The 26,659-nt window shown below is 38.7% G+C and overlaps 1 protein-coding gene across 2 annotated transcripts; it reads left to right on the plus strand.

Moving 5' to 3' along the window:
* Positions 1 to 1,433: 1,433 nt before the first annotated feature.
* Positions 1,434 to 26,374, plus strand: LOC147222639 (uncharacterized). 2 transcript variants are annotated; one of them, XM_086166604.1, is made up of 12 exons: positions 1,434 to 1,554; positions 5,174 to 5,373; positions 5,488 to 5,641; positions 6,329 to 6,610; positions 7,693 to 8,649; positions 19,843 to 19,942; positions 21,378 to 21,415; positions 21,536 to 21,711; positions 22,262 to 22,466; positions 23,797 to 23,898; positions 24,149 to 24,220; positions 24,947 to 26,374. In XM_086166604.1, exons 2-12 carry the CDS (start codon positions 5,327 to 5,329, stop codon positions 25,154 to 25,156), a joined length of 2,343 nt encoding a protein of 780 aa, XP_086022730.1. In that variant the 5' UTR covers positions 1,434 to 1,554; positions 5,174 to 5,326; the 3' UTR covers positions 25,157 to 26,374. The 2 variants fall into 2 exon arrangements, with proteins under 2 accessions (XP_086022730.1, XP_086022729.1); XM_086166603.1 differs by having other exon boundaries at positions 1,461 to 1,554; positions 5,485 to 5,641.
* Positions 26,375 to 26,659: the final 285 nt, after the last annotated feature.

Raw genomic sequence — 26,659 nt, forward strand, 5'->3', positions numbered from 1 at the left:
TGAATCGCTTGCACAAGACTGTTTTCTCTTTTTACTTTTTTTCCAATTAGCACATGTATTGCTGACTGTTGCGTAATACTCATGTATTCTTAGTGTATCGCCTCATCTGCATCATTTACTACTACTACTGTATCTTCCACATGCTTCCTTTAAATTTGCGCATTTATTGTGCATTATTTGGTTTTTATTTCATATTGACCGTCATTCACCGCAGACAGAGAAGAAAGAATTTCATTGTGTGGAGAGACACGTTTCCATTCTGTGCACGTGACAATATATACTTTGAATCCTGATGACCTTCAAGGTTGTGTTGACTTTTTTTTCAAAACATTTTTTTTAGTTATTTCTAATTAAAGCATGAATGCAGCGGTGTGAAAACACCCAATGCAATGATACGTGCAGAAATTTTTTGAAGGCAATAAATGTCATATTGATGTATGAATTAAGAAGAGCTTTTTTGATGTGTCAATTTGATGTGGATGTTCTGGATTATAAAACAGTTCTTCTCCGCAATCCATCAAGTGCGGTAAATCGATGTTAACCTAATGCTCAGTATCAGATCGGAATAACATAAATGTGATAATAATGAAACCAATGGCAACTCACAAAGAAACTAACGCAAGCAGAAGAGGAAATGGTTTTACAATTAAAGCAAAGTTTCATACTCAAGAAGACGTGTTTTAGTAAAAATGGGGGACTTACAAGAATAACTTTTTTGTGGGGCACGGGACAGAAGTGCATGTAAAATAACAGAAAGCAACTCGTAGCTCCTCTTGTTTATGAAAGAACTGGAAAAAAACAATGATAAGGAGCAGCGCACTCCCACTTTGTTCGTTTCCAAAGATTGTCATTGTTATGACTCGATTTGAATCAAATTGGAGTGTTGGATCTGAATTCAAAAATTGACTGCAATCCAGTTTTTGTTTTTTTTTTTGGCCCCTAATCCTCTAGTGAGTTCAAGAGCTTGCAGAATACCCAGGTCTGCAGGTCTGGGGTCAAACCTCCAATTAAAGAGAGAGAGAGAGAGAGAGAGAGAGAGAGAAAGAGCGAGAGAGAGCGAGAGTTGCTGCTTCCGGATTCTCTCACACACACACATACATACACACACATTCACACACACAACTTGGGCTGCTCCGCGGACAGACACAAGTTTGTTCTGCAGAAACGTCCGCGTGCACGCGAACACGCACTCTCATCACAACACTGGGGATCCTTAGAAGTGCGCGGAGCTCCGCGTCGTCTGGACCGGCGCGCCTCGGGACTTTCTGACCGACAACAAAACCCGGACGGAGGAAGGAGTCACCGGGGGAGAGACGGACTTTTATTTCCATTGAAAAGTGAAAACTACTGCTACTTTTTGTATTTTTAACTTTTTTTTTTTGTGAAGAAGGATCTTCGAGCAAGAAATGAAAAGGAGTATCGACGGTGATTGAGTTTTTTTTTTTTTTTTTTTTGGGAGGGGAGGGTGGGGGGGTTTGCGGGGCTGTGCGTGTGCGGTGTGCGGTGACAGACCGGCGGTGGTCGGCGCTTCGGCCCACCCGGGTGTCCGTGGAGGTGGGTAACAACCGGACCCGCTTGCATGGTCGGACCTCCGGCTGCAAACAAACAAAAAGTTGCACCCTGATTAAGAAAGTTTTATTTCTAACTTCATCATCTTTATTACTTTTAGTATTTCTATGCTCATTTACAAGATGTAGATCCTGTGAATCCACCTTTACCTGTGCCTCAGGGCCAAAACTGCAATGATACCTCACTTAAATAAACCCAGCATTTCAAATATTTAACTAGGCTAAATCATTTAAAAAAAATCAGCAACTGCATGTCTGAGACCAGAGGTGTAATAGAAAGATAGAAAGTCAAATACATGCATATTTCATATTTTGGTGTCAGGAGGCAAGGCTAAAGTCAGGTTTTTCCAGATTTCCTTCAAATTTGCCATCAGTCTTCTCATTTAAAGTTCAGGACACGGGGCGCCTCTTATGACATGAATCCTGGCTGATGAAGCTGTTTGAAAAAAAAAAAATCAACTTTTATTACTGTTCCTAACTATGGAATAAAAGAAAAAAAAAGAAGAAGTTAATACCCTTCATTAGATGATGTCAAATTACATCAATTTTTAAGTAAAGATATTTTTCCATCTTATATCAGCTGCTGTGTTTTCCATGACGCCTCCTTTCTTTGGAAATCCAAAGAAAGATACCTTATTATCAAATCCTTCTACATTTTTTTCTTCAGCCTTCTTCTGTCCTGAACATGTGTAGGTTTATCGCCTACTTGTGTGGGCCGTTTTAATTCTCACACATTTCCCACGCCATCTGATATTTTAAAACACAGATGAGAAGAGGTAGAGCTTCCACAAGCTGCATTACCAGCGTCATGGCAACAGGTTCAGCAATATCTTTCATTCCTAATTTTTTTTTTTTTTTTTTTTTCTGGTAGAACTGGCAGTTTTGCATGTGGAAACGGCGTCCGATGATGTCGTCTTTTGATAAGTGTCGAGTCATGATCTGGTTGTCTCATGATGGTGAACCATCTTTTCTCTTGGAACATTTGAATTGTGAGGATTGTGTTTGTTGAGCAGACACATGGAGAAAAAGGGGACTCAAAAGCACAAAGAAGAAATGAAAAAGAAAGTGCTGCTTTCGGTGTTTCCCGATGCTTTTGCGTTATGTTTGAATTTCTGTACTTTCCCTTGTCCATATGTCGCTGACGGTGCATTTGTGGATGTAAAGTTTTAAGGTTTTACCTCAAATTTCACAGAATCTCTCATGATATGAGTTGAGGTGATTGATAAATATTTATCATTGTGAAAAACTCAACTGAGATATTAATTCTAAAAATATATTTTAAAAAAGTTGAAAAAAAATGGAGGTTTGATACCCTTACAGTGCCGTAAAATGCAAAATGATAGATGTCAATGTTCAATTGCATCTATTCCTTCACATAATGAATCATATTTCAATCCATATATTGATTTACAATAATGTATGCGATGACCTTTTGCCTTTTAACCTCTTCAGATAAAGAGATCGCAGCTCAAAATCGAGTCTTCTACGATGAACTTACAAATGATTTGTTTTGAAAAGTACCATCATTGCACTTGTCATTATTGCAAGAAGCTGTCAAAACGATAAGTGCCCTAGTTTTTCAACCTTCTGCCAATGTTTCATAAATCATGTGCAAAGGTATTCCATTAATTAAGGAAGAATGATGAGATTTGTCTTTTAGGAGAAGCTTTTCTGTTGTGTTTCTAATTTAGTGACATTTTGAGAATCCCTTTGGAGAAACTTGACATTTTTGAAAGCACAAAATCCAGATTTACCCTGTTGTGCTTTATTAAAAGGTTTTCGGGATGCGGTGGCGACTGGGTAAAAATCCAGTTTGCTTCAATTTTGCCAAAACACATTGGTTCAGCTACAATGACCTGCAAAATCACTTTTTACCCATTTTGGATTCCATCCTTCCAACTTTCTCTCTGGAACTTTCCTCCTCTTGAACTTTAGGGGTAATCTCTCAGGGGGAAAAACATCTGCACCAACATTTAGTTGGCCAACGGGGAGACCGGCCATTCAGACGGTTTCCTGCCTCTCTTTAACTGCGTCGCTCCGCAGCAAGGAAATCCCGGTGTTTACGTCAGTGCTAATGATCCGATGTCTTGGCTTGTCTGAGATCAGAACGCATCCCGAGGCAGTTTCTGCCTGCTCTTAACAGCACATGACAGAAATACCAGTCTGCTTAAATGAGCGTCAAGACCAGAATGAACAGAGGTCTTGTTTTCCAGGTTTTGGAAGTTTCCACAAGTTTTAAGTCATTTATTTTTTTCATATACTGGTGGGTTACTTTATAGTTCAAGCAGCACATGGAGGTGTGTATAGGCAAACGTTTACAGATGCAAATCCCCCTTACTCTCAGGCTTATTTCTTTACATTTAAACTTAACGTCTGCAGGGATCGGCTACCATCGAGAAACTTAGGAAAACGCGTTGAACAACCGCTATCTACTGAACAGGCAGTAGCAATAGCAAACTTCTTTGCATATTTATTTTTTGTTTTGACAAGGAAACCTGCAACCTGCTGATATTGTGGCCCAATGACCGACATGTGTATTCTAGCCATGTTGCAAACAGGACACGAATGAGTCGAAAGCACGTCTTCACTTAACATCCCTTTCTGCTGTTGGAATCGATCGCAAGTCCTCAAGTCGGAAAGCAAACGCGGTGATTATCATAAGATTTTAAAATCGTGGGATGGTTTTGAAAGATGATTCGGTCTCTTATCTCGTCACAAAGTAAAGACGAAGGGAACGTTTACATGCGTTGGTCTTCCTGTACGTTATTATTATAGTATTATTCGTCAATGCTTTTTCTCTGACTCCTAGATTCTGTGTCACTCACATGCTGGTGGAGCAATATTTTGAATTTAAGTTTCCACAAGGAGTACAAAATGAAATATCTCTCTAACAGCTTGAAGGCTTTTTACTGTTTCTCTGTCCTCTCCCTTTCACTGTGTTTAGCTTTTCGTCTTATTTTCCTTACCCCTTGTTGTGATCACACACTGGTGCTTTTTATCCATGTTTTGTTTCTTCCTCCCTCTCCCCTCCGGCCCTTTTTCTTTCTGAACCTCTTAAGGTTTACAGTTTTTCTTTTACTGGAAAGAATGTTACCTTTGTGTTTCTAGAATTATTCTCAACTCTAAGCAAAGTGTTCCTCACCGATTGGTTCATGGGAATGTAATCAAATTGATGTTATGTGATATTGTAAAGAATTGTGTCGATTCTGTATTAGTTTAAGACAAATGGTAAATTAAATCCCTGAGAGTGAGATCTATGTTGGTTCACTGTTTCATATGCATCCCGATATGTCTCTCCTCTCTTCTCCTTTCTCCTTCACCCTCTGTGTTATTTTTGATTTATTTAGTTTCCCTCCCGGTATGAACAATGATTTCTTTTATTTTGGGCTAACAGCGAGACCAAATGAATAATCTTCTTTGTCCATGACGCAGTCAGACACATCTTTCCATGAACGGAAAAGTGAAATTCCACCGTCTGTTTTTTTTTTTTTTTTAAAGAGCTTTTAGGTCTTTTGATATATGATATCCCTAAAATAAATCTCTCTGAAATGTATTTGTTAAGCATTTTAAGTGATATTCTGTGTTTTTTCTCTTGCCCTTTTCAGTGTTGGATCCTGACTTTCAAGTGTTGCACTGTTGCACAACCGCTGGTTGAATGTTAAGGAATTAGTGAAAGCCGTTCTCCGGACTTTCCTCCACGTCAGGGGAGCTTGTCAGATGTGCACCAAACTTACAAATCCCCAGGCCTGGCCGTGGGGATGGCAGCATCTGCCTTAAACCGGAACGGCCTTGGAGTCATGAACAGGTTAGACAAATCTTGTATTATTTTCTTACTTCAGATCAATAAAATGCATTAAGTTTTATTACAGTATATTGCATTTATAATATCAATGTGCGGTATCTCCTCTCCTCTCAGCAGTAATCAGTTTCAGTCCTCGTCGAGTTCTAACTCTCGAGCCAGAACCAGCCCGGTCGGGCGTCCGGTGCTTCCCGTCCCAGATCGCAGCACCTACTGCCATTTGCTGGGTGGGGGGGCCATGGGTGGAGGCGTCTACAGCCCAACAAGCCCTAAGGTAACTCATATTTTCTGTCACACTCAAATGAAAATAATGATTTTAAGATCAGGGGTGGGCAATTATTTTGGCTGGCAGGCCACGTTTTGTTTTTCATTTTTTTTTTTTTTTTTTTTTTGCGGGCCAACTGGGTAAAATGTAAATTGGAGAAAATTAAAATTGCCGTTTAAATATTATAAATAAATATTATTATAATTTTAATCATATTAATAATTGATATTATAAATGATTTAATTTCAATTTAAAATAATTAATGGTCGTATAAATGTACTGTCATTATTTTGTATGTAATCATCCATACAAATGAAACAAATGGAAAAAATAAGGGTTTTCTAGATTTAATATTGATTGAAAATACTTAGTAAAATATTCCAAGAAAACAGTCAAACAACAAACCTTCATTAAATACTGTGACCTGTGCGCTGTGTAATAGGAAAAAAATAAGACATAAGAATAATATTTGATAATTTATTGGTATTTTGAAATAAAAAGAAGCAAAACGGGCTGGATGAGGCCCGCGGGCCGTAAAATACCCAGGTCTGTTTTAAATGCTATCCAATAATATTGGCCGTCCTCTTTCGCAATTAAAAAACAAAAGACGACATCAACTTTTTACTCCATTACTGCTTCTGTTTCACTTTGCCTGCATTTTTACTTGTATTTTCTTTTTCATGTGTGCGGTCATAGAGTCCAAGCACGCTAGGTCACACCTTCGTCTTCCCCAATTCCTTTTCGCCGTACCCTAGCTCCGACCGCCGTGCGCGCTCCCCGTCACCTCGGAGACCGGAGCTCTTGGGAGTTAACGTGGGCCAGCGGGTCCGAAGGCTGAGCTCACCTGGTGGAGGGGAGGCAGGGGATGGAGAGAGGCAGGACGAGCTGAGAGGGGAGGCGGGAGGAGCGGAAAGTCGGGAGGAGAAGAGACGTCAAGCGCAGCTGTTGCAGATTCACAAAGAGCTGCAAAATGTCGAGGTGATACCATCGGATACTTGTGTAATACTCTGTATTTTCCCTGTGTTTTTGGACCACCTCTGCCCTTCTGTTTGTCTGTATTTGAGGAAAAGCTGCTCAATGACCGGAAAAAAAATCATAATCACCACTATTCTATTGACATCCTGACTATTTATTGACCTTGGAAATGTGTGCTTGCTTTTTTTTTTTCTTTTTTTTTTTTTTGTTCCCCATCACTCTCCTTGAAGGCAAAGAGTTTCCTGAATTGGTTTTGCCTTTCTTGTTGACCTTCGGGTCTCTTTTTATTATTCTGGCTCCAGCCAGAATAATAAAAACGTTAGGCTTTTAAGGGAGAGGTGAAACGCACCACAGGAAAGAGGAACATTTTGCTTGATATTTATTTAGTGTTAAAAACAACAGAAAACTAACATGAGGGAGGGTAACATCCTCTTCAGCAGTTTTGGACTCTTATCACATAGAGTGCAGGATTACGAACAATTGCGTATTTGCGCATTCCTTTTTCAAGATCCTCTTATAAATATGTCACGAGGTTCATGAAACTGTGAGTTTAAGACCTCAACATATGTAATGATCCAAATTTGCAACTTTATCAATGAATAAAGGAAAGGACGAGTGAATCCAAGCTGTTTTTCTGAAACTGGGGGGAAACTAAAGTTTGTATATGAAACTGACAAAAAAAAACCGAAACATACAAATTTTCAAAAGAAATTCTCTTCAATCATAGAGGAAAACGCCATTCTTGGTATTTTTCAATGGGAAATTGCACATTTTGTTAAACTGACTTTTACAAGTCATTGTTACAAATACTAATCAATCCGAGGGCATGATATTCCTACATATGTATATATAGTTACAATATTCAAGTGTCCTCCGCTATTACATTTATTCAATTAATCACATTTCATATTTGGTGTTGAATCGGAAGCAAAATATTGGTATCTAAAGTTTACATACCAAATGACAACGGTCTACGGAATACAAATGTCATCGGTCATTTCGCGATAGAATAATAACTCAATTTCCCCAAAGTATTGGTCTCTGCAGCTTCATTTATACCTTCTTTTTATCCCACTGCATTTCAGGTCCGTGGAAAAGTGGGCCTTTTTGAGGCCCATATATCTGGAATTCGTGCACAAGTTCTAAACAGTGAGCTCCAGCGCAGCCCTCTGTCTCCCCGGCGATCGACAAGCCAAACCCCTTTCCATCCCAACCAACCAAACACGGCCCTCGAATGCCTAATGACTCAACAAGGGCAGAGTAAAGTTTTGCCCGTCGTCCAAAATGGAAGAGAAAGGCAGGGCGATGCAACGGAGGGAGAAAGGAGGGAAGAAAGTAGCACTAACGACAAAAACGAGACGCCAGTCGGTCATAATGGCTGCCATTTAGAGACGACGATGCAAGCCTTCCGTTCAGATGGACGTGAAGATGCTCATCGTTCCCTCGAGATATCGAACTCGGACGCGGGAAGAGACGGGGAGGAACGTGAGGATAAACACCTGCAAGAGAAGAAGGGACTTACAGACCTAATGATGGATGAGAATATCCAAGTGCTTCGAGATGAAAAAGAACAGATGCAGAAAGATATGGGAGATAAGCGGGACGACCAAATATGTCCCGATGCACCGCTCCAGTCAGACTCGAACAAACTGGAAGCGCCACTAAAAGTCTCCGCGTTAACCGGGACTCGAAGCAATACAAGCTCCGCTTGTTTGCCGGACTTTACCCATCACACCTCCAACCACACTCCGTCCATCCCTCCCTCGATCCCTGCAGTCATAATAACTGACCACGGACTGGAAAACCATACTTCCGAAGGCTCCAGCTCGGGACAGGGACTTTTCTCCAACCCGAGCCCGAACTCTAGCCCAATCCTCGGGGCTAACCCTTCAATTCGCTCCCTCAGGAAGTCTTCTTCCTCGTCGGTTTCCTCGGCCGGATTCTCATCGTCTTGGGAAGAGTCGGAAGAGGATATTTCAAGCGATACAGAAAAAGGGGAGCAGCTTCTTAACCCCGCGCTCCTCAGTTCTCAACAGAAAGCAGTAAGTAGTCCTGCATCAAAAGTAAACCAAATGTTGGAGACGGCTTACGTAATGGTATAATAGCCGCCGCGGTATCGCTGAATCGCCCACGAGCCGCATGTTATCATAACAAATAGATGTCAAAGATCGCAATCGGCGCTGATTGTCTGTCGCATGTGGCCTCACCAGCCAGTCAGACTATGAATGACCCGCTAATAAAGAACTATCACGATAGTAATTTTATAATACCGCTGGATAAGGCCCATTTCGTTTTGCTCTGACGCTTATGCTGAACACAAAGCAGATGATCGCTATTAAATGTGCACGGGAAATTTCGTTATCTAGGCCTTCAAGGTGGCTCAGCTTGTCATCTTCTCTCTTTCATGCTGCTATAATGACTCTAGCATGATGGAAAGCTCAATTGTTCCACTACAGTGACTTTCACCTTTTGAAGAACAAATGACAGATTATCGATCTAGTTTGTGGTTCCCGAAGCAGCTCTTGGTGTTTTTTCTTTAAGAGTTAAAGTTTATGTGTGAACACAACAAACCATTACGTAACCATATCAAATTTGTAATCTTGCTTGAAATCCTGCAAGATCATGGATTGTGTTTGTCTTAGCGTGGGTCTTTGGTATCAGTGGAGCCTGAATTTGTTTCTGTTGGAGTGTGTGTGTGTGTGTGAGAGAGAATATGCCCGTGCATGTAACACGGTGCTCCTGTGTCAAATTGGCTGGAGTTCTCTCCTTCAGCAATGGTTGACATTCAAAGTAACAAAGCTGGTACTGTAGCCCCGACCTATGTGTGTGTGTAGGTGTGTTTTCGTGTGTGGGTAATGTGAGGGTGTGTGTGAGAGAGAGTGTTGGCGATTAAATAAAAAATAAAAAGGGCAAAGCAAGAAAGATTGTCTGCCACGCACACATTTGGATGCATGTGTGCATATATATGTGTGTGTGTGTGTGTGTGTGTGTAGGCTGGTTGGTGGATTTGTTCTTATTTTTTTAGTCAGCACAAGTTCACAAGGCCATCTCACTTCTGCAGGATTGTATAACTGATTTAACAGTTTTTTTTTGCCCACATGTTGACACTCTCAAAAGCGTTTACCTCAAAAGTGTCCATCCGATCTTCTGTGTTTTGACAAATGTGTTGACATGACATCTTTTTAGTTGTACTGCCAACAAGCATCAAGCCCTTTAAGTGCTTCCAGACTCAGATTGATACCCTTTAAATCCCTGGATGTTTTACTAGATATCATCTTCCAAAAAATGAATTTCTTTTGATTATGGGAAGCAACATGGTATGGGTCAAATGCCAAATTCTCATGCAATTAAATTGTTGTCCCTCCTCACTTATTATTGCACACTTTGGAGATTGAATTTTTAAAAAAAGACAGTTGTCCAATATGACTCCCAAAAAACTCCAACACGTTCAATTATATGTTGTCCATATTAATTGTTAATTTGCAATAAATAATGTTATTCCATCACAATGTACAACAGTTACTGAATCTGATATCGCTACATAATTCTGGACGCAAAAGGAAAAAACAGAAAAAAAATTAACAACTTGGGGGGAAATTCTTTCGGTCTGCTTAAAGAGGAAGCTAATAGTCTTTGAAGGTCAAAGGTCAACTCCACTGCATCCGCCTCACCGAAACGAAAGCTGTGACGTTCTCACACACATTTTTCAGTGTTTTCATGTTGTGTGAACATTTATGTACATTATATTCATATTTATTTTACCTTTTTATTTTTTGACGTTATAAATGTTACGCTGCTGTGACAAAGAATTTCCCCAATGGGGATCAATAAAGTTTATCTTATCTTATTTCATCTAAAGGCAGAATCGGGTTAAAGATATAGACTCCAGTGTGCCGTCATTATTTCTTGTCATGAAATTTTGTTAGTGTTTTCATCAGAACTGCAACTCCCAAAAAGTGCAACGGGGGTATGAAAGCATACATGTTGCATTTGTAGTTTCTCTCTTCTCGCTTTGGATGGCCGATGATGGATCCAACATTCATGCAATGTATGCAACGGCTTGAAAATCAGCTTGTCGTGTAAGTGGAAGAGTTGATCTGCAGAAACTAGGCATAAGAGGGGAATGCTATGCTACTTTATTATTAGCATAACAACCCCCCCTTACACCTATGTTGTTATGCTAATAGATTATTAGCATAACAACCCCCCTTTACACCCAGTTTCTGCAGATCAACTCTTCAACTTACACAACAAGCTGATTTGCATGTATTGCATGAATGTTATAGATCCATCATGGCCCGTCCAAAGACTGGATTGAAAAATTAGTTTTGGCCGTACACCATTATTTTTCTCTCGATCTCCCTTACAACGAAATTCAATGAAGCGAAACGAATTAGATAAGGAATAAGTAGCCAAAGTAAGAGCTAAATTAGTAGTGATGCTCTCTTTCTTTTGGTTCTTTTGGTTCAATCTAATTTTGATTCACATAGTTTTGTCATGTCTTTAAGAGTTGTTTAAGTAGACTTCTATGGCCCTGTAAGTCTTTGTGATGATAATACCCTTTTATTCGACAGTCAACCTACTTAAATCACATATCCATAAACCAGGGTCGCTTTGCCGAGTGGATTGCATTCCAACCTATTTGTTTAAATGAATTTGACTGCCGCATTTGAATAGTGTTTGTATTGCTGTTTGCATATTTCTGGTCTTTGTTTTCCACTGCATCCAGGAAAGCAGCACATCTGAATCCTTCTGGTGTTTCCAGATGAATGAAGAATGTTGCCTGTAGTTGCTAGTAAATGTCTGGATTCGCCCCATTGTACCAGTCAAATAATAGATTTCTTCTTGTTCCCACCTGGGGCTTGTTAACTTATCTCTTAGTAAAGGAAAAAGAAGGTATTTTGTATATGTGAAATTTGCAAACACGCAAAAACTCATAAAGCATGCTTGATCATGTGGGTGGTATGTAGGAGAGAGGAGAAGGAGAGTGAAGAAAAGAAAAAAAAAAGAGTTAGAATCAAAGGAAGCAGCATCAGAGGGAAAAAATGTGTGCACTTTAGTTGTGTCTGGTTAAACTGACATGAAGTAAGACTGAAGATATCAAAAATGAAAATAAAGACCTCAGCGATGACATCTGTAGTATTAGTGCTTCTGCATTTAATAGTCACTATTTCAGAGAGGTTCATTCCTTTCAAGAAATATATATATATATATATACACACCCACACATGCACATACACACACATACATACACACACAACATACAGAGTAAAGGAAATTTCAGCATCATCCTTTAGTGTTTCAGCAAGAGAGAGATGAAAAAGCGAAGACGTCTTAAGCAGAAGCAACAGTAGAACGGAAGTGCGGCACACGTTGACTCTAAATGATGCAGATGGTGTTTTGTTACCCATGTTGCGTGCACTGTAAGTAATGCTTAGTGCGTGTCTCATTTTGATTCACCAGTTGTTCTGGAAAAGATGCATTATTTATGTAAACACATATCCTGTGTAGCATCAAGGCTATTTGAACCTCCACCTGTAAAACAGACATGTTGACACACACCACTGTGTCGCTTCTCAATCTTTGCATTCCAAAACACATTTCTGCACAAGCATTGACATACATATATAGAAACACAAGTTAAGGCACCCTGACATGTCCTGTTTTTTTATGAGCTTTTGATATTTGATCACAAACTGACCCAAATATTAATCCTCGCCATTCCAGGTTTATCTCCCGCTAATCCAGCCGTGACTGTTCTCATCTTTAATACCAAAAAAAGAGTTTTAGCAGTCGACCCAACTAGATGGAAACACGTTTTTTTTTTATATAGCAATAACTGCCGTTCAAGAAGGTCGGGGCAAAAAGAGCGTACTCAAAAAACGGGGCACACACAAACACAAACACACACACACACACATACACTGCACTGTGTATGCAGTGGAAAATCTTCACGACCACGGCGGCCAGTTGCCTAGCAATGTTGTGACGTCAAACTGAGTTCCCCTCTCACAGCTGTGTGTGTGTGTTTAACAGCGTGTATCTAATTCTTGTTTATTTGGCCACTTGGTGTTCTGTGAGGGGGGAAACACCAGTTAATTCTGCATTTCGTGCAAGTGTTTGAGGTCAGCGGTGGGAATGCAGATGTGTGCGTGTGTTGCCCTGAAGGTGGAGGAATCATGATTACTAACGTTATGGCTGAGGGAGAGTTTTAAATTATGGACTTTTCAGTCTGTTAGTGCTGTCAGAGGGAAACCCTGCTGACTGTGATGCAAGAATATAAAAATAAATGCATACAAGGAGGTTTGTAGCATGACCAAAACTCTAACTTTGTCGCTGGATTGCACCAGGCTGTTTATGATATCATGATACTCAGTTACATTAATGTTTTAGCAAAAGACACTGCAGAATAATCCATCATCAATCATATGTCCAACATAAGAGTTAAGATATTTCAATGCTAACTGACATGTTGCACAGGATAAAGCTCACCAGCACTTGCAGGGTAGCACTCTTTTCATAACATAAATTATGACATTTTTATATATATTTTTTAATTAGAATAAAACACCAAATGTTTCAAAATACCAATAAATTATCAAATATTATTCTTACGTCTTATCTTTTTTACATTACACAGCGCACAGGTCGCATTTAATGAAGGTTTTGTTGTTTGACTGTTGAATAATTGCTTCTTTATCATGCTGTTTTTAGTCTTGCTGAGACAGGTATATATATAAATGCTTGTAATGTCTCTGATTTTATCATTTTTCAAGATGCATTTCTGTTTTTACAACATCTATTCATGATAAATGGTTAGATGATTTAGATATTTAGACCAACATGTATGTCAAACAGAGGCACTGCCACCATTAAACCTTATCTTTCAAACATTTGCTTTAAACTGCAAAGCAATTTACTTTGCACCCTTTAAGCATCACCAAATATTGTCTACGCCGTCTGTGCCCTCATCTTAACACGATTCGTATTCGCCCCTTGTGTAATGGTGTCGCGCGCGCACACACACATGCGCATCTGTTTGCGCGCGCATGCGTGTGTGTGTGTGTATGTCAGTGTAAACTTTGCAAACTCAGACAGTTGCAATATTTGTATGTGCAAGGGGACCTTGTGGTGAGCAATATCAGTTGTTGTTTCCTCAGTGCCTCCCGGCTGAAAACACCAGCGCTGCATCCGTGTTTCCCTTCCTCACTCATCACACATTTGTAACCCAAAGATACCCTTTGCCCCGAGTTTTTAACATCCCATCCTCGCTGTTCTTCACTTCTGACTCCTCCTCGCAGTAAAAAGGAGAGTAAAATTAGATCTAATATGATTCATTGTGTCATTGCACTTTCATCCATTGCAATAGCTTTTTTTTTTATTTTTTTATGGCAACAACCTCATCAATAGCAAATGCGATTAGAGGTAGATTATTCAAGTGGTTCATAGAGTTCTTTGTACTGTGGGTGATGGGGAAAAAAAAAAAGTTGCATGTTTCCAGACATAATTATGAGGGGGCCAAATACTCTTTGCTTCATTGCTACTTTCTTCCTTTGTGCTCTTTCTGGAGGGCAAGGCCTTTTTTTTTTCCCCTCTGTTTGTAGTCAGCGGCGGATGTGGAAAATACTGTCGCTGAAGCGAGCGGCACCCCCCCTCACTTCCTGTCTGTAAGAAGTTCCTTTGCTTACCACCCTGTCTCTCTCTCTTTCTCTCTCTCTTGTTCTTTTTCTCGCTCTCTCAGTGGAAACTTTACTGTTAAACTGTTTTTCCTGCGCTCCTATTGTCATCCTCATCCAGGCAGTCTGGGGATAGAGATAGGAGCAGCCGTGAGAGAGCAATGAGCCAGAACGAGATGAGACAAAGACAGACAAGCTGAATTTCAGGGAGAGAGAGCATGCACATTTGCCGGTTCACATATCCCCTTGAAATGTCCAGGACACCCCTCACGGTAAGCTTCGCGAGTAAAAAAAACAGTGCAAGCTCGCCCCTCCTAGTCAAACAAACAAACGAAAAAACATAACTGCTTTCCAAATCAATAACCCGCTGTCTAAAAAAAGCAGAGGTGTATCAATTTCTGTATATGATGTCTCTCACACTTCCCATTCGGATAGATAATTTTCAAGAGTAGGGAGTAGCATCTGTTCATCTATCCATATATACATAAATAAATACATGCATGCATGTATACATCCATAGAGCCATATATGCATACACATTTATATGTGTAATTCTCTATATAAGTAAGCTAATAAGCAGTAAGAAATATCCCAAGATTTCCTTGAAAGTATCACTAAAAATGCTGGAAATGATCTAGAAAACTATTTCTCATGACATGATATCTCATGATATTCATTGGATCGTATTCTTGTGGAGTAGTATTATGAGATCAATTTAAATTTTATATCACTTCAGGGCGAATATCATGTATCATTGAGTGAGTAATTTTTTTGCTACTTCATGTTGTTATCTGATGTTTTACCACGGCGTAATATAATTCTCGTACTGATAGCATTTGACAGAAAACAAAGACACTTACATAAGTAAGATGATCATGCACAGACTGCACACAAACAGTATCTTTGTCACTGGCTTCATTCTCTAACTAGATGCATACAAACCCTTTTTTCAGACCTCTTGTGCTAATACAACATTGATGCAGGATTTTTACGTGCACGGGTTTTTTGCACAAATTGCCCATATTTAATTTTTCTTTTACTTTTGCCCCTTCTCCGATATTATGATCATCTAGAAGCTGCCGGGAATATTCAAATCTTTGTACTTTTTAAGACTTAAAGACACTTTATAGCCTTGACTTTGACACTTTATAGTTTTATTTGCATTTCTTATTCTCCCCCCTTCCTACTATTATTTATTATTGTTATGTTTTACTTGAAACTCTGGCAAAACAATTTCCCTCAGGATAAATAAAGTTGTTCTTATTCTTATTCTTAATCATTCATCTCGCTGTATATAAACACATGAATATTAGGCATTTAAGTTGCAGATTTGATGAAAAAATACATGTTAAATCAGTTATTTGGTCACTAACCTTTATTTGTAGGGTTAACAATCTTAGCCATGACAGGATTTTGATTGAGTCAAGAACTGCCATTTTGATTTTTTACAATCAATCTCTTATATAGACTACTAAACTATTACTTTCATGTATTTAAGGAAAAAACAAACATAAGATCAATCATCTGAAAATCCATAGCATTTTTAGTCTGATGTGTTTATATGTAAGATAGAATACACCATTTTGTATTCTGTTTAGCTCCATCTATGCCTTCCAAATGTTTTCACCATTGCAGGTATTTGCATGACCAGATTGTGTTTGTCCTCTGTTTTGCCAATCAAATGATCCAAAATTGTTTATGGCCTAAAACTCTTGGACACACACACACACGCACACACACACAGGGAGAAAGTAGGGAATGCAGTTTTTAAATTAAGCATTTCAGGTGAGTGTCAGGAGAACTGAGCTGATAGTCATTCTTGTGAGTTTGTCAGCAGCCCACAGGTCATATGATTTGGTCTGGATGGTTGTTTGCACGTGGCGAAGCGGTGGAGTTTGCATGTTGTCCGCGTGTCTGTGTGGGTTTCCTCTGGGTTCTCTGGTTTCCTCCCACAGTCCATAAAAATGCGGCACGTTAATTGTTAAAAAAGAAATCTGGAAAATTGCCCCGAATGAATGAATGAATGAATGAATGAGTGAGTGAATGATTGTCTGTCTTTATATGTGGCCTCTGCAACTGACTGGCGACCAGTCAAAGTTGTACCCCACCTCTCGCCCCCGTGACCCTGAGTGCACGATGAACGGCGCACGATGGAGGGATGGTTGTATTCGGTGTGACGCGGCGTGTCAGTTGTAGCCGTCCTTATTGTAACCATCATCCGCCTCCAGGTAGCGTCGCCAGCACTGTGTGTTTATCAGTTCAAGGCTCGAATATCACAGAAAGAGTTTTTCAAATCTGGATTATGTCCATGTTTATATTTGACAGCTCTTGTAATATTGCTTGAATAGACAAATACCATATATTTATACTATAATACCATAATAATGCCTAATAGTGATTTAATTTTATTTTTTTTTATTTTTAATTTCAATTCTTCGATCTTAGCAACACAAATATTTCTTGCTCTTTTCTGAGTACGTCTGTTATTAATCACACGTGAGGTAATCCAGACTTTCTCTGCTCCCTCTTTTACCTGCCCCTCACACACACTGCGCACGCCAGCTGTAAGTGGTCATTATGGTAGATGAATGACAGCCTGCGCTGACAGAGAAAGTGCAGACACAAGTATCTTACCAAACTGTTGCTCATACCAAGTAGATGAAAAATATTATATTCTGGTGGTCCCAGTTGTGTTGTATGTAAAAGATGAGAAACTTTTATCAGTAATGATGTTTTCAATGGATAATAGTTACTGGCGTATGTGGCTGCTGTTTTTATACCAGATTACCGACTCATTTTTAGATAATATTTTGCTGTTTTTTTAAGGTGACTCCTGGTTTTTCTCATGATTAAGGAAGCCTTCTGAGATTATTAACAGAGAATGATCCGTGACTGGATGTTAACTGTAACACTCTACATCAATGAGTTGGTAAGAATTCAATGAAATTATATGGTAGTGAGATGATTATTTATACACATTCACTGAATAGAATATTAGCTTGTAGGCAAATTGAACTCATTTATAGGAGTAAAAACTGCAAGTTCTTGCGGAGGCTTATCAGTACAAATCATAAGCTTCACTCGCTTTATCTAACCCTGTACGCCACAATTCAGGCTATAAATAAGAAATAAAAAAAGGAGCATTAAACACCTTATTTACTTTATGTTATTACTTTTGAGCTCCTTCTATAAATACAAGTTAGAATCCTAATAAAATGTCAGGGTCAAAACTTGCTTCTTGTCAGAACCCATTTCTGCTGACCCACTTTGACACTAGTTTCCACCATGTGATTTGTACGTGTATGTGTGTGTGTGTGTGTGTTTTGAGTATATTTTTTTGCTGCTTTTCACTGGTGCAGAGAAATTTTCCTCATGTGACTCTTCAATGCCAAAGAGAGCAAAGGGGAGGGATAGACGTGTGTGTATGAGTGTGTGTGTTTGTGTGTGTGTGTGTGTGTGTGTGTGTGTGTGTGTGTGTGTGTATGTGCGCGTGCTCATATCCATTTAACCATAAATAGTCATGTTATCAGTTAATGAATTTTTATCAAGTCCACATAATGTGACATGGGTTCTATACTGTATCTCCTTCTATGGTCCTCTCCTCTCCTCTCCTCTCCTCTCCTCTCTCTTCTCTTCTCATCTCTTCTCTTTCTCGCCTCCATTATATAATATCATAGATGCAATACGATAATTGAACTCAACTTCAAATCTGTGTTGTAACTCGTCCGTGTCATTTTGTGACTGCATATATATTTTTCACATTTCCCGTGCTGCTGGTTCCACTTCTCACTTCAGTCAGGTAAAGTTTAAACCCACAGAAGATGACATGGAGTTTTTCCCCATCTGATGTCATTGTGTTTAAACATTGAACCCAATTAAAATGGTATTTGCAATAATCTGGTCTTGCAGTTAAGAGCACTTGAGTGGATTTGGCGCAAAAAAAAAAAAAAAAGAATTATCACTACAATAGCACTGGAGTGGAACAAGACTTTGCTGAATTTTAACGGTTTGCCGGTTTTGAGTGGTGAATTAAAAGTAACTTTTTTTGAATGTTGACCTGTTTTTCCCACTGTATGATACTTTTATATCATATTTGGAGTTATATTATTTTGTGTGAGACCTAATCCTATAATTTAAATAGAACAATTTAACACACAATATGCTGCACAGTTTTATTCCAAATAAACCCCATTCATCATTCAATGTCTATAATGCAATGTAATGTAATGTACATTTATTATTACATCATAACCAATTGCTGTCACTGATGCCAGCAGAATTATGCATATCCTATTTTAGCTTTATAGCATGAACCCTAGCCAGGTTTCCTTTTAATTCAAATAAATGAGCATTTAAAATAACACTATGTTATACAATGTTATCATGACTTGTAATACAGTAAAATAAGATGTGAAATGTTAATAACACTCACAAACAAAATAAATCAGAAGAAATATGAGAGCAACTTTAAAAGGGTTTTAAGGCCAGTCGACATTGCAGCGCTCTAAAACCAAACATGGTGTCGGTAAGGGTACATGCAGTATAATAATTATTTCAAAGTAGGCAAAGTGTTAATGTGATGATAGCACGGCTTCATAAATTCAACTACAACATTGTGGATTCACAAGTAACCAATTTTATCTGCTAAAATGAAACAATTTATGGGTGCAATGAAGTCTTCGGGTCAGTTTTTTTTTTTTTTTTTCCCTGAACCCGTTAAATGCAACCCTTTTCTTGTGCAACCCTTGCATAATAAAGACCACAAGTATCTCCATGGAATTCACTGTTTAACATGTATTTGTCCAGCTGCATTTTGTCTACGGTTAGACATGGAGTAATTGTCAAGTGCAAGACTTTCCATCACCCGAAAAAAAAGAGAACTGGACTTGAACATTTTGGTGACTAAGAAAAAAAAATGTTGATCTTGAAACAACATGCAATGTGTGTGTGTGTGTGTGTGTGTGTGTGTCGGAGGGTGAGGGGGTGGGGGAGTTCGAAACAGCCCTTTGTGAATTAGTGTGTGGCTGGAGTCCCTCGGTTCAGTGTGTCCCTGCCAGGGACGGGGAGAGCCCTTGGAGAAACATTGTGTGTTTGTGTGTTACCAGGGGAAACCTATGTTCAGTCCTGCCAAGTTAAAATATTCCGCAGCTAAAGAAAGAACGGCACTGTGGGAGAAGTGAGCAGATTGAGATTGAAAAGAAATGCCCCCGGGTGTGATCTTTTTTTTTTTTTTTTTTTGCATTGTTCAAATGTGTGTTGCTTGTGGAAATTGAATATAGCTGTAAAAACAATAAAACAAAACTACCACAAGATCATTCCAGACCTTTGGAAGGGTCTTTAAACTGCAGATCAAAACTCTTTTTATGAGCAGAGCTATTAATATTAAATTTAAAAAATACAAATAAAATACATTTGTGGGTGATGGTAGTTTCATCATCCGCAAGAGATGGAAATAAACAAGTCAACGTTTCTCAGAGATAGTGTTTCTCTCAAGTATCAACAAAAATTTCAACATAATCAAATATGTGCATCTGTGTGTGTGTTTGTGATCATCTGCAGCACAAGTCTTGGAAGAAGATCAAAAACATGGTTCACTGGTCGCCATTTGTTATGTCCTTTAAGAAGAAATATCCCTGGATACAACTAGCTGGACATGCAGGTATGTGGACGCATAAGTTACTCTCACCAAAAGACCTGAATGGCCTTTCTCTCCCACACGTCACCCTGGTGACCCCAAAATGCTCCAGTGACCTTCTAGCAGATTTTAACTTTTTTTTTTAGTTTCCATGGTCATAAGGGATTACCAAAATGGATTACGTCGAGTGATTTCTTTCTTGATATTTTAATCCCTTCGTACCAATTATGTCGAGCAAAAAAAGAAAGCGGTCGAGACGAATATGTACGATATGGATTCACGCGTCCTAACTGCATGATTTGCAATGCAAGGTTGAGCAATTCTAGTTTAGCATTGGCAAAAGTAAGGGAACGCTTCCTTATTCCTCCCTATTCATTATTATGTTTGTGTTTTTGTGTGAAATTCATGTTTTACTTGTTTGGTTCATCACACAGTGATGTTGATGCACGGTTCGTTTTGTGCACCAGTAAAACATATACCTATGTCTTGGATCTGAAAAAATCCCATTTTATTTTCCCAATAAAGAGGGGTTCGGTGAATGCGCATAAGAAATTGGTGGGGTTCACTACCTCCAATAAGGTTAAGAACCACTGCCCTACAGTGAATGGGGTTTGGCTACTATATTATTTATAAAAAACGGAGAATGGACCATCTCGCAATTTTTAAGATGCACTTATCAGATTACTTAACGACATTGAAACTTTGTTGGTCTTTAAAAGATAAGAATTAAAACAAACCCTGATCCCCGCCACTTATTGGTATTCCTTAAAAGAAAATAAAGGGAAGTTACACTGACTAGTATGTAGCCAAGGAAGCAGCCCAGTCAGGAAGGGGGGCAGGTTTATTTTAAAGCAATTGTTGTGTTTTGTTTTTGGTTCCAAAGGTGCAAACCTGTCAGAGCTAAAAATCAGAATGACCAGTTTATTTATCTTTTCATTATTTTATCATTGATTCTACAGTCACCCTAAAGGCTTAAGTTGCTCGATATTCTTCTAAAGAGCACCACTTGAGATATATTTAATCCACATCCGAAAGATCCGCTGAAAATTCTCCTTCTCTGCTGGGAATATGTATCCTTTAAATAAACTTGACATTATGAAGGAACGGGCTAAAGATAAAACAAACAGTGATATGTGTTTGCTGAGGGGGGCTCAAATATGAGGTAGAACTGCTTGAATATTAACATGAATCAATCAAAATACAGACAAATGTGTTGCCCTCAAGCTATTTAAAATAGGGATGGATTTTATTAAAAAGAACATAAAAAAAGAAACTGAGAAGAATGTTTGGGTCAAATCAAGGCCAGAAAAAGGACAACATGAGACAACATGTTGGCCCTGAAAAGCCCCTGCAGCTCTTCTTAGAACCAAATAACTTCTTTAGGACTGCTGGAGAGACCGAAAGATTTCCTCTTCTAACTTAAATTTTCTACATTTTGTGCCATAATGTCTCTTTACAGGGAGTTTCAAGGCCGGAGCAAATGGCCGCATATTGAAAGTAAGAAACTCTTTTAAAAAAAAGCCGTCTCCAACCATATCCATGGCAAATCAGTGCAGTCGGCAGTGTGAAGCAATAACAACAAGTTGTTGGTGTCTTTTTATTTTATTTTATTTTTAGAAACACTGTGAATGTGAGCAGCGCTGTTTGTCCCTCCTGATGAGAGATGTGCTTCGGCCGTACGTGCCTGGTTACCATGGAGATGTAGAGAAGGACGGCCAAAAATACAATCAAATGGAGGACCTGCTTGCGGAGTTTGACTTCCCGTGTGTGATGGACTGCAAGATGGGAGTGAGGTAAAAACATGCTGCCAGTATTCTTTATTCAATCCTGGTTATTTACAACTATTTTCATAGAGCAGGATTATTACTCGAAGATTACATTAGGATACTTTAGCCAGGGTTCAGTCGGGAGTTTTCCTATGTTTCATCAACACTTTTTGGTCTATTTAAAGTAGCTAAACTAAACAATTTCAACATATCACACATCTTCTTACATCTTCAGTTTAGAATATGGAAAGACTTAGTGTTTCCAAATTCTCCTTTTTTTTTTCTAGAAGGGTGATGGATCCCCGTGCTTGAATATGGCCGTAATCTTGTATTAAAACATAAACAAGCGGAGTTGTTTTTCAAAAATGTGAATCGGCCTTCTCACGATTCTTGCCCAAATCACAGCGATTAACTTGAAAGCTGGTGCTACAAATAGACCTAGTTGTCCAATTTGTGATAAACAGTAATAGTCACACTTCACAGTGGGATCTTTAAGCTTTTCTGAGCAACTGTGTTGTTTTGATAAAAAAATTCCACCCACCACTCTTGTTTTTTTTTTCTTTTTCTCATGCTTTAGAACATATCTCGAAGAAGAGTTAACCAAAGCTCGTAAGAAACCTTCCCCACGTCCGGATATGTATCAGAAAATGATCGAGGTGGATCCGGCGGCGCCATCACCGGAGGAAAATGACAAGAAAGCAGTGACCAAGCCCAGATACATGCAATGGAGGGAGACCATCAGCTCAACTGCAACGCTGGGCTTTAGGATAGAGGGAGTCAAGGTAACACTCCGTGTGTGTGTGTGTGTGTGTGTGTGTTGTCTTCCTTCCCTCCTTTCTTCCAACTCGGGGTATTTGTTTTTGTGTGAGTGTGTTTGTCCTTCAGGGGCATGATCTAACTTCCTGTTTTCAACAGAAACTTCCTCTGAGGTATAAGGTTGTGCATCAGTTCCTTTGTCAGACAGGAGGCCTGTCTGTGGCAGCTCTTTTTGCATTGGCATCTGGCACTGACATTACACTCACTCTCTCTCTCTCTCTCACACACACACACACATGCACACACACATGCAGACATGCACACATGCACTCACAAATTGTGTCTGTCTCTGTCATTATTTGAGAGTTGTGGCCAAATAAGGACATTCACAGCCTCTGGGTGGTCTGTTGCCATGACGCTGAGGGTTATCCCCAGAAATGGAGAGTTTGTGTGTGTGTGTGTGTGTGTGTATGCGCGTGCTCACGCTCATGCATGCGTGTGAGATGAGAGGTTCCCAGACCTGAACCATAAAGGGAAATATTGTTCGGTCACAAAGTATTAGCTTGTTGCTAGGCAGCCAACAGAACATCAGAAACAATATAATACCGGTCTGAACTGACCACGGGTCAGCAATTTAGAAAAGCCACAGCTATTTTATCAGAGATTCTGTGTGAAGACACTGTAAATGGAAAATAAGATAATTATATATTCATGTGAAAAGAAGGTCTCTAGGAAAGATTGGGAAAAGTCAGTCTATTATTTTTTTTTTTGTGTGATCAGATAATTATATTAGTTACAGTCACACTGTTGCTTAATTACTTTTGCATTAGACAACGTTAATTTGTTTTTGGGCATCGCAACTTGTAAACGATGGATATTTTCACAGCAAAAAAGTAATAATAACCCCCTGTTGGGAATCTTATTATTATACAAACATTTTTCAAAAATTGATTGTGACAATGTTCCAACTGTATGTGTTTAAAAGGTTTAGTTGCATATGACTGACCCATAAACGGTCAGAACCCTCCCTGCTCAATTCTCTAAAAATATCTTTCCTTCCTTCCTTCCTTCCTTCCTTACTAACTTCTTTTCCTGCTAACATTATTTGTGCTATTTTTTCTGGTCTATCCTATCCTGCGCTCTTCCTCTCATCCTTCCTCTGGATCCAGCGCTCCTATCCGGTCCCCTGCCTCGGCCCTTGGCCTTTACAAAGCTAAATATAACTTTTTTTTTTTTCCATGTACCGGTAATCTAGTGCTTCCTATAATGATATACTTGACCAAACTGTCAAAAAATCAAGTCAGTGCCAATGAAATCAGCTCTCATGCAGATTGTCTTCTCCCTTCTCCCTGTAAGAAAGAGGACGGGACAGTGAATAGAGACTTTAAGAAGACAAAGACGAGAGAGCAAGTCACCGCGGCCTTCCAAGACTTTGTCCAAGGAAATAAGGAAGTCCTGGTAAGTGCTGAAGTTAACTGTGTCAGTGTTATTTGTATTCCCTGTGTGTGTGTGTGTGTGTGTGTGTGTGTGTGTGTGTGTGTGTGTGTGCGTACTCTAAATAAGAGTTGAATACACTCAACATCGGGTCATACCTTGTATTTGATCATGTAATGTATTGTATTCTTTTGGGTGTGTGTGTGTGTGTTTGTGTGGGTTTGAGGCCTGGAGGCAAACAATGATAAAACCTTCTTGTGTTTTCTTTTTCCAGAAAAGCTATCTTGCCAGGCTAAAGGAAATCAGAGACACACTGGAGATCTCGCCATTTTTTAAAACCCATGAGGTAAATGTGCATGTAGAAATACTCATCATTGTCTTTAATTGAATGGATTTTAGAGTGAAGAGAAATATTAAGTTAACAATCTGATTTGGGATTTTCTTAATCAGATATGACAGAAAGCCTAATTATGCAATATCTGTTTATGTTAAGTATTGTTATAAAGTCATGTTTTTGTTTCCTGATGCTACATTACTGTAAATATAGCTTTTGCAATGTGATGTCATTTATCAAGCAATCTGGTCTTTTATATGAGTTTACTGTTGAGCTCAAAATTGCATTTCTACATGATCAAGAAGTTATTATTAATAAGTCATCTCTATTTTCGCAGTATATCAAATAGAATCTACAGGACTGTCTCAGAAAATTAGAGCATTGTGATAAAGTTCTTTATCTTCTGTAATGCAATTACAAAAACAACAATGTCATACATTCTGGATTCATTACAAATCAACTGAAATATTGCAAGCGTTTTAGTATTTTAATATTGCTGATTATGGCTTACATCTTAAGAAAACTAAAAAATCCTATCTCAAAATATTAGAATATCATGAAATAGTAATTTTTGTTTTTTAATTGCATAATGGAAGGTAAAGAACTTTATCACAATATTCTGATTTTCTGAGACAGTCGTGTAGACCCTGGTGATATAAACAGAAAGTGGGATGATTTGAAAACGCTCACGTCAGATGATTGAATGAACTGAAGTTGTTTTTGCTTCTGACTTTGCAGGTGATTGGCAGCTCCTTGTTATTCGTCCACGACAGCAAGGGAAGGGCAAAGGTGTGGATGATTGACTTTGGGAAAACAACGCCTCTTCCTGCTGGAGAGGAACTGACCCATCGAACGTTGTGGTCAGAGGGGAACCGAGAAGATGGCTATCTTTCTGGACTCGACAGTTTGGTGGACATCATTTCATCCATGCTGACCTCAGAGACTTAAAGTTTTAGGTCTTTTTTTAATTTTTTTTTTTTTTTTTTAATCCGAGCAATTATTTAGACACGCAAACACTCTCATTCCTGATTCTTCTGGCGGACACTGTCAAGGTTTTTTTCTTTGTAGATATTCATGTCGGCTACCAGATCGTTCCACAGTAGGTACATGGCTGAATCCACTAATGGGATCAAAGTTCTCTACTTGTATTCAATGTAGTTTTCAGCTAAACCTATTTCTCCCGGTCATATTCCCTGCTTCTTGATGTCCATTGTCTCTTGAGTGCAGGGTTTAATAAGTCTTTTCATTTTATCTTGCAATAATGGGAAAAAGCATTAGAAGTGACATTAAGAATTGCCCAGTTCCATTACTTGAGGTTCCATTTAGCCAGCGTGCACAATTATTTTATAAATAATAATTATACCTCAGCTCTTCTTGCTATGACATTTTGAGATGTCATTGTAAAAAAGGGTTTATCATAATTACAAAATATTTAATTCATGAAAGTACTTCTCCTTATGAATCACTTGTTTAATCTAAATTCAAGGACACGACAGAATACTCTGTATTGTTATTATTGTGAGCAAATTCTCTGAAGAAACTGACATCAACTATGTATCAATGTTCCTTTTGTCCTGGGAAAAAATATTTACATATATGCATGTATGTATGTTTTTTAAGTCAAACGCAAACCTTAGAAGGCTTAAGAAATGTCGAGGAGAAATTAATTTAAACTTTAATTTTACTCAGACAGATGTTATATACACATCACTGGCTTAGGTATTTTCATGGAATTTGCATATAATACGGAAAAAACAGATTATCAATGGACAACTTTCAAAGCAGCAATGTGATTAATTGTCAGTCGTCCTCCTGGGTATTAGTCTGCCTGAAGAAAAATCAGTAAATCCATATAAAGTAGCAATTATATGTGTAATTTCAGTAAAGTAATGCAAATAGTGGCTTTAAAATACCAAGGATTTTCAGCCTAATTATTTGGAATAGTCTCCCCTGACTTCCTTTGTGAATATGTGAACACCTGTGAGAAATAGAATATAACTCTGACTCACTGCAGAATCAGTCACATGTTATTTTCTGACCTGACTCTTTCTCTGCAATAGAAAATATATCCTGTTGTGTATGACCCAACTATTCCCTGCCATGACAGGATTTTCCAGACAGACAGGTATTCTCTGTATCACCAATTTCCTGACAAAAAAAAAAAAACTACCAAAACAACCTCTTATGTGCAAGGAACAAAATGGTTTGAGTCTAATATAGAGCTCAGATGGCTGCTAATGGCAGTCAATCAATTTTTTTTTTAACTTTTTGATGGAAGTTTATAATTCTAAAGTGCTTATTAGAGAAAAAAAATTGATAAAGCTGTAAAAAAATGTTTTTATATCTCAAACAGGAAAACAGCATACCTTTTCTTGGATATAACCCAAGCCCAAGCATCCCTGATTATTTGTGATTTTGCAAGCCCTGGTGCTGGCTTGCAATTTTTTTTAA

This window comes from Fistularia commersonii, chromosome 20 (genome assembly GCF_037954325.1).
Source record: "Fistularia commersonii isolate RoL2024-O1a breed Wild chromosome 20, RoL_Fcom_v1.0, whole genome shotgun sequence".
NCBI classification, from domain to species: domain Eukaryota; kingdom Metazoa; phylum Chordata; class Actinopteri; order Syngnathiformes; family Fistulariidae; genus Fistularia; species Fistularia commersonii.

Coding starts and splice junctions, on each gene's coding strand:
- LOC147222639 (XM_086166603.1), top strand. CDS start 5,327: ATGGCAGCATCTGCCTTAAACCGGAACGGCCTTGGAGTCATGAACAG. Junction 5,374..5,484: donor GGCCTTGGAGTCATGAACAG/GTTAGACAAATC, acceptor CTCTCCTCTCAG/CAGTAATCAGTTTCAGTCCT. Junction 5,642..6,328: donor ACAGCCCAACAAGCCCTAAG/GTAACTCATATT, acceptor GTGCGGTCATAG/AGTCCAAGCACGCTAGGTCA.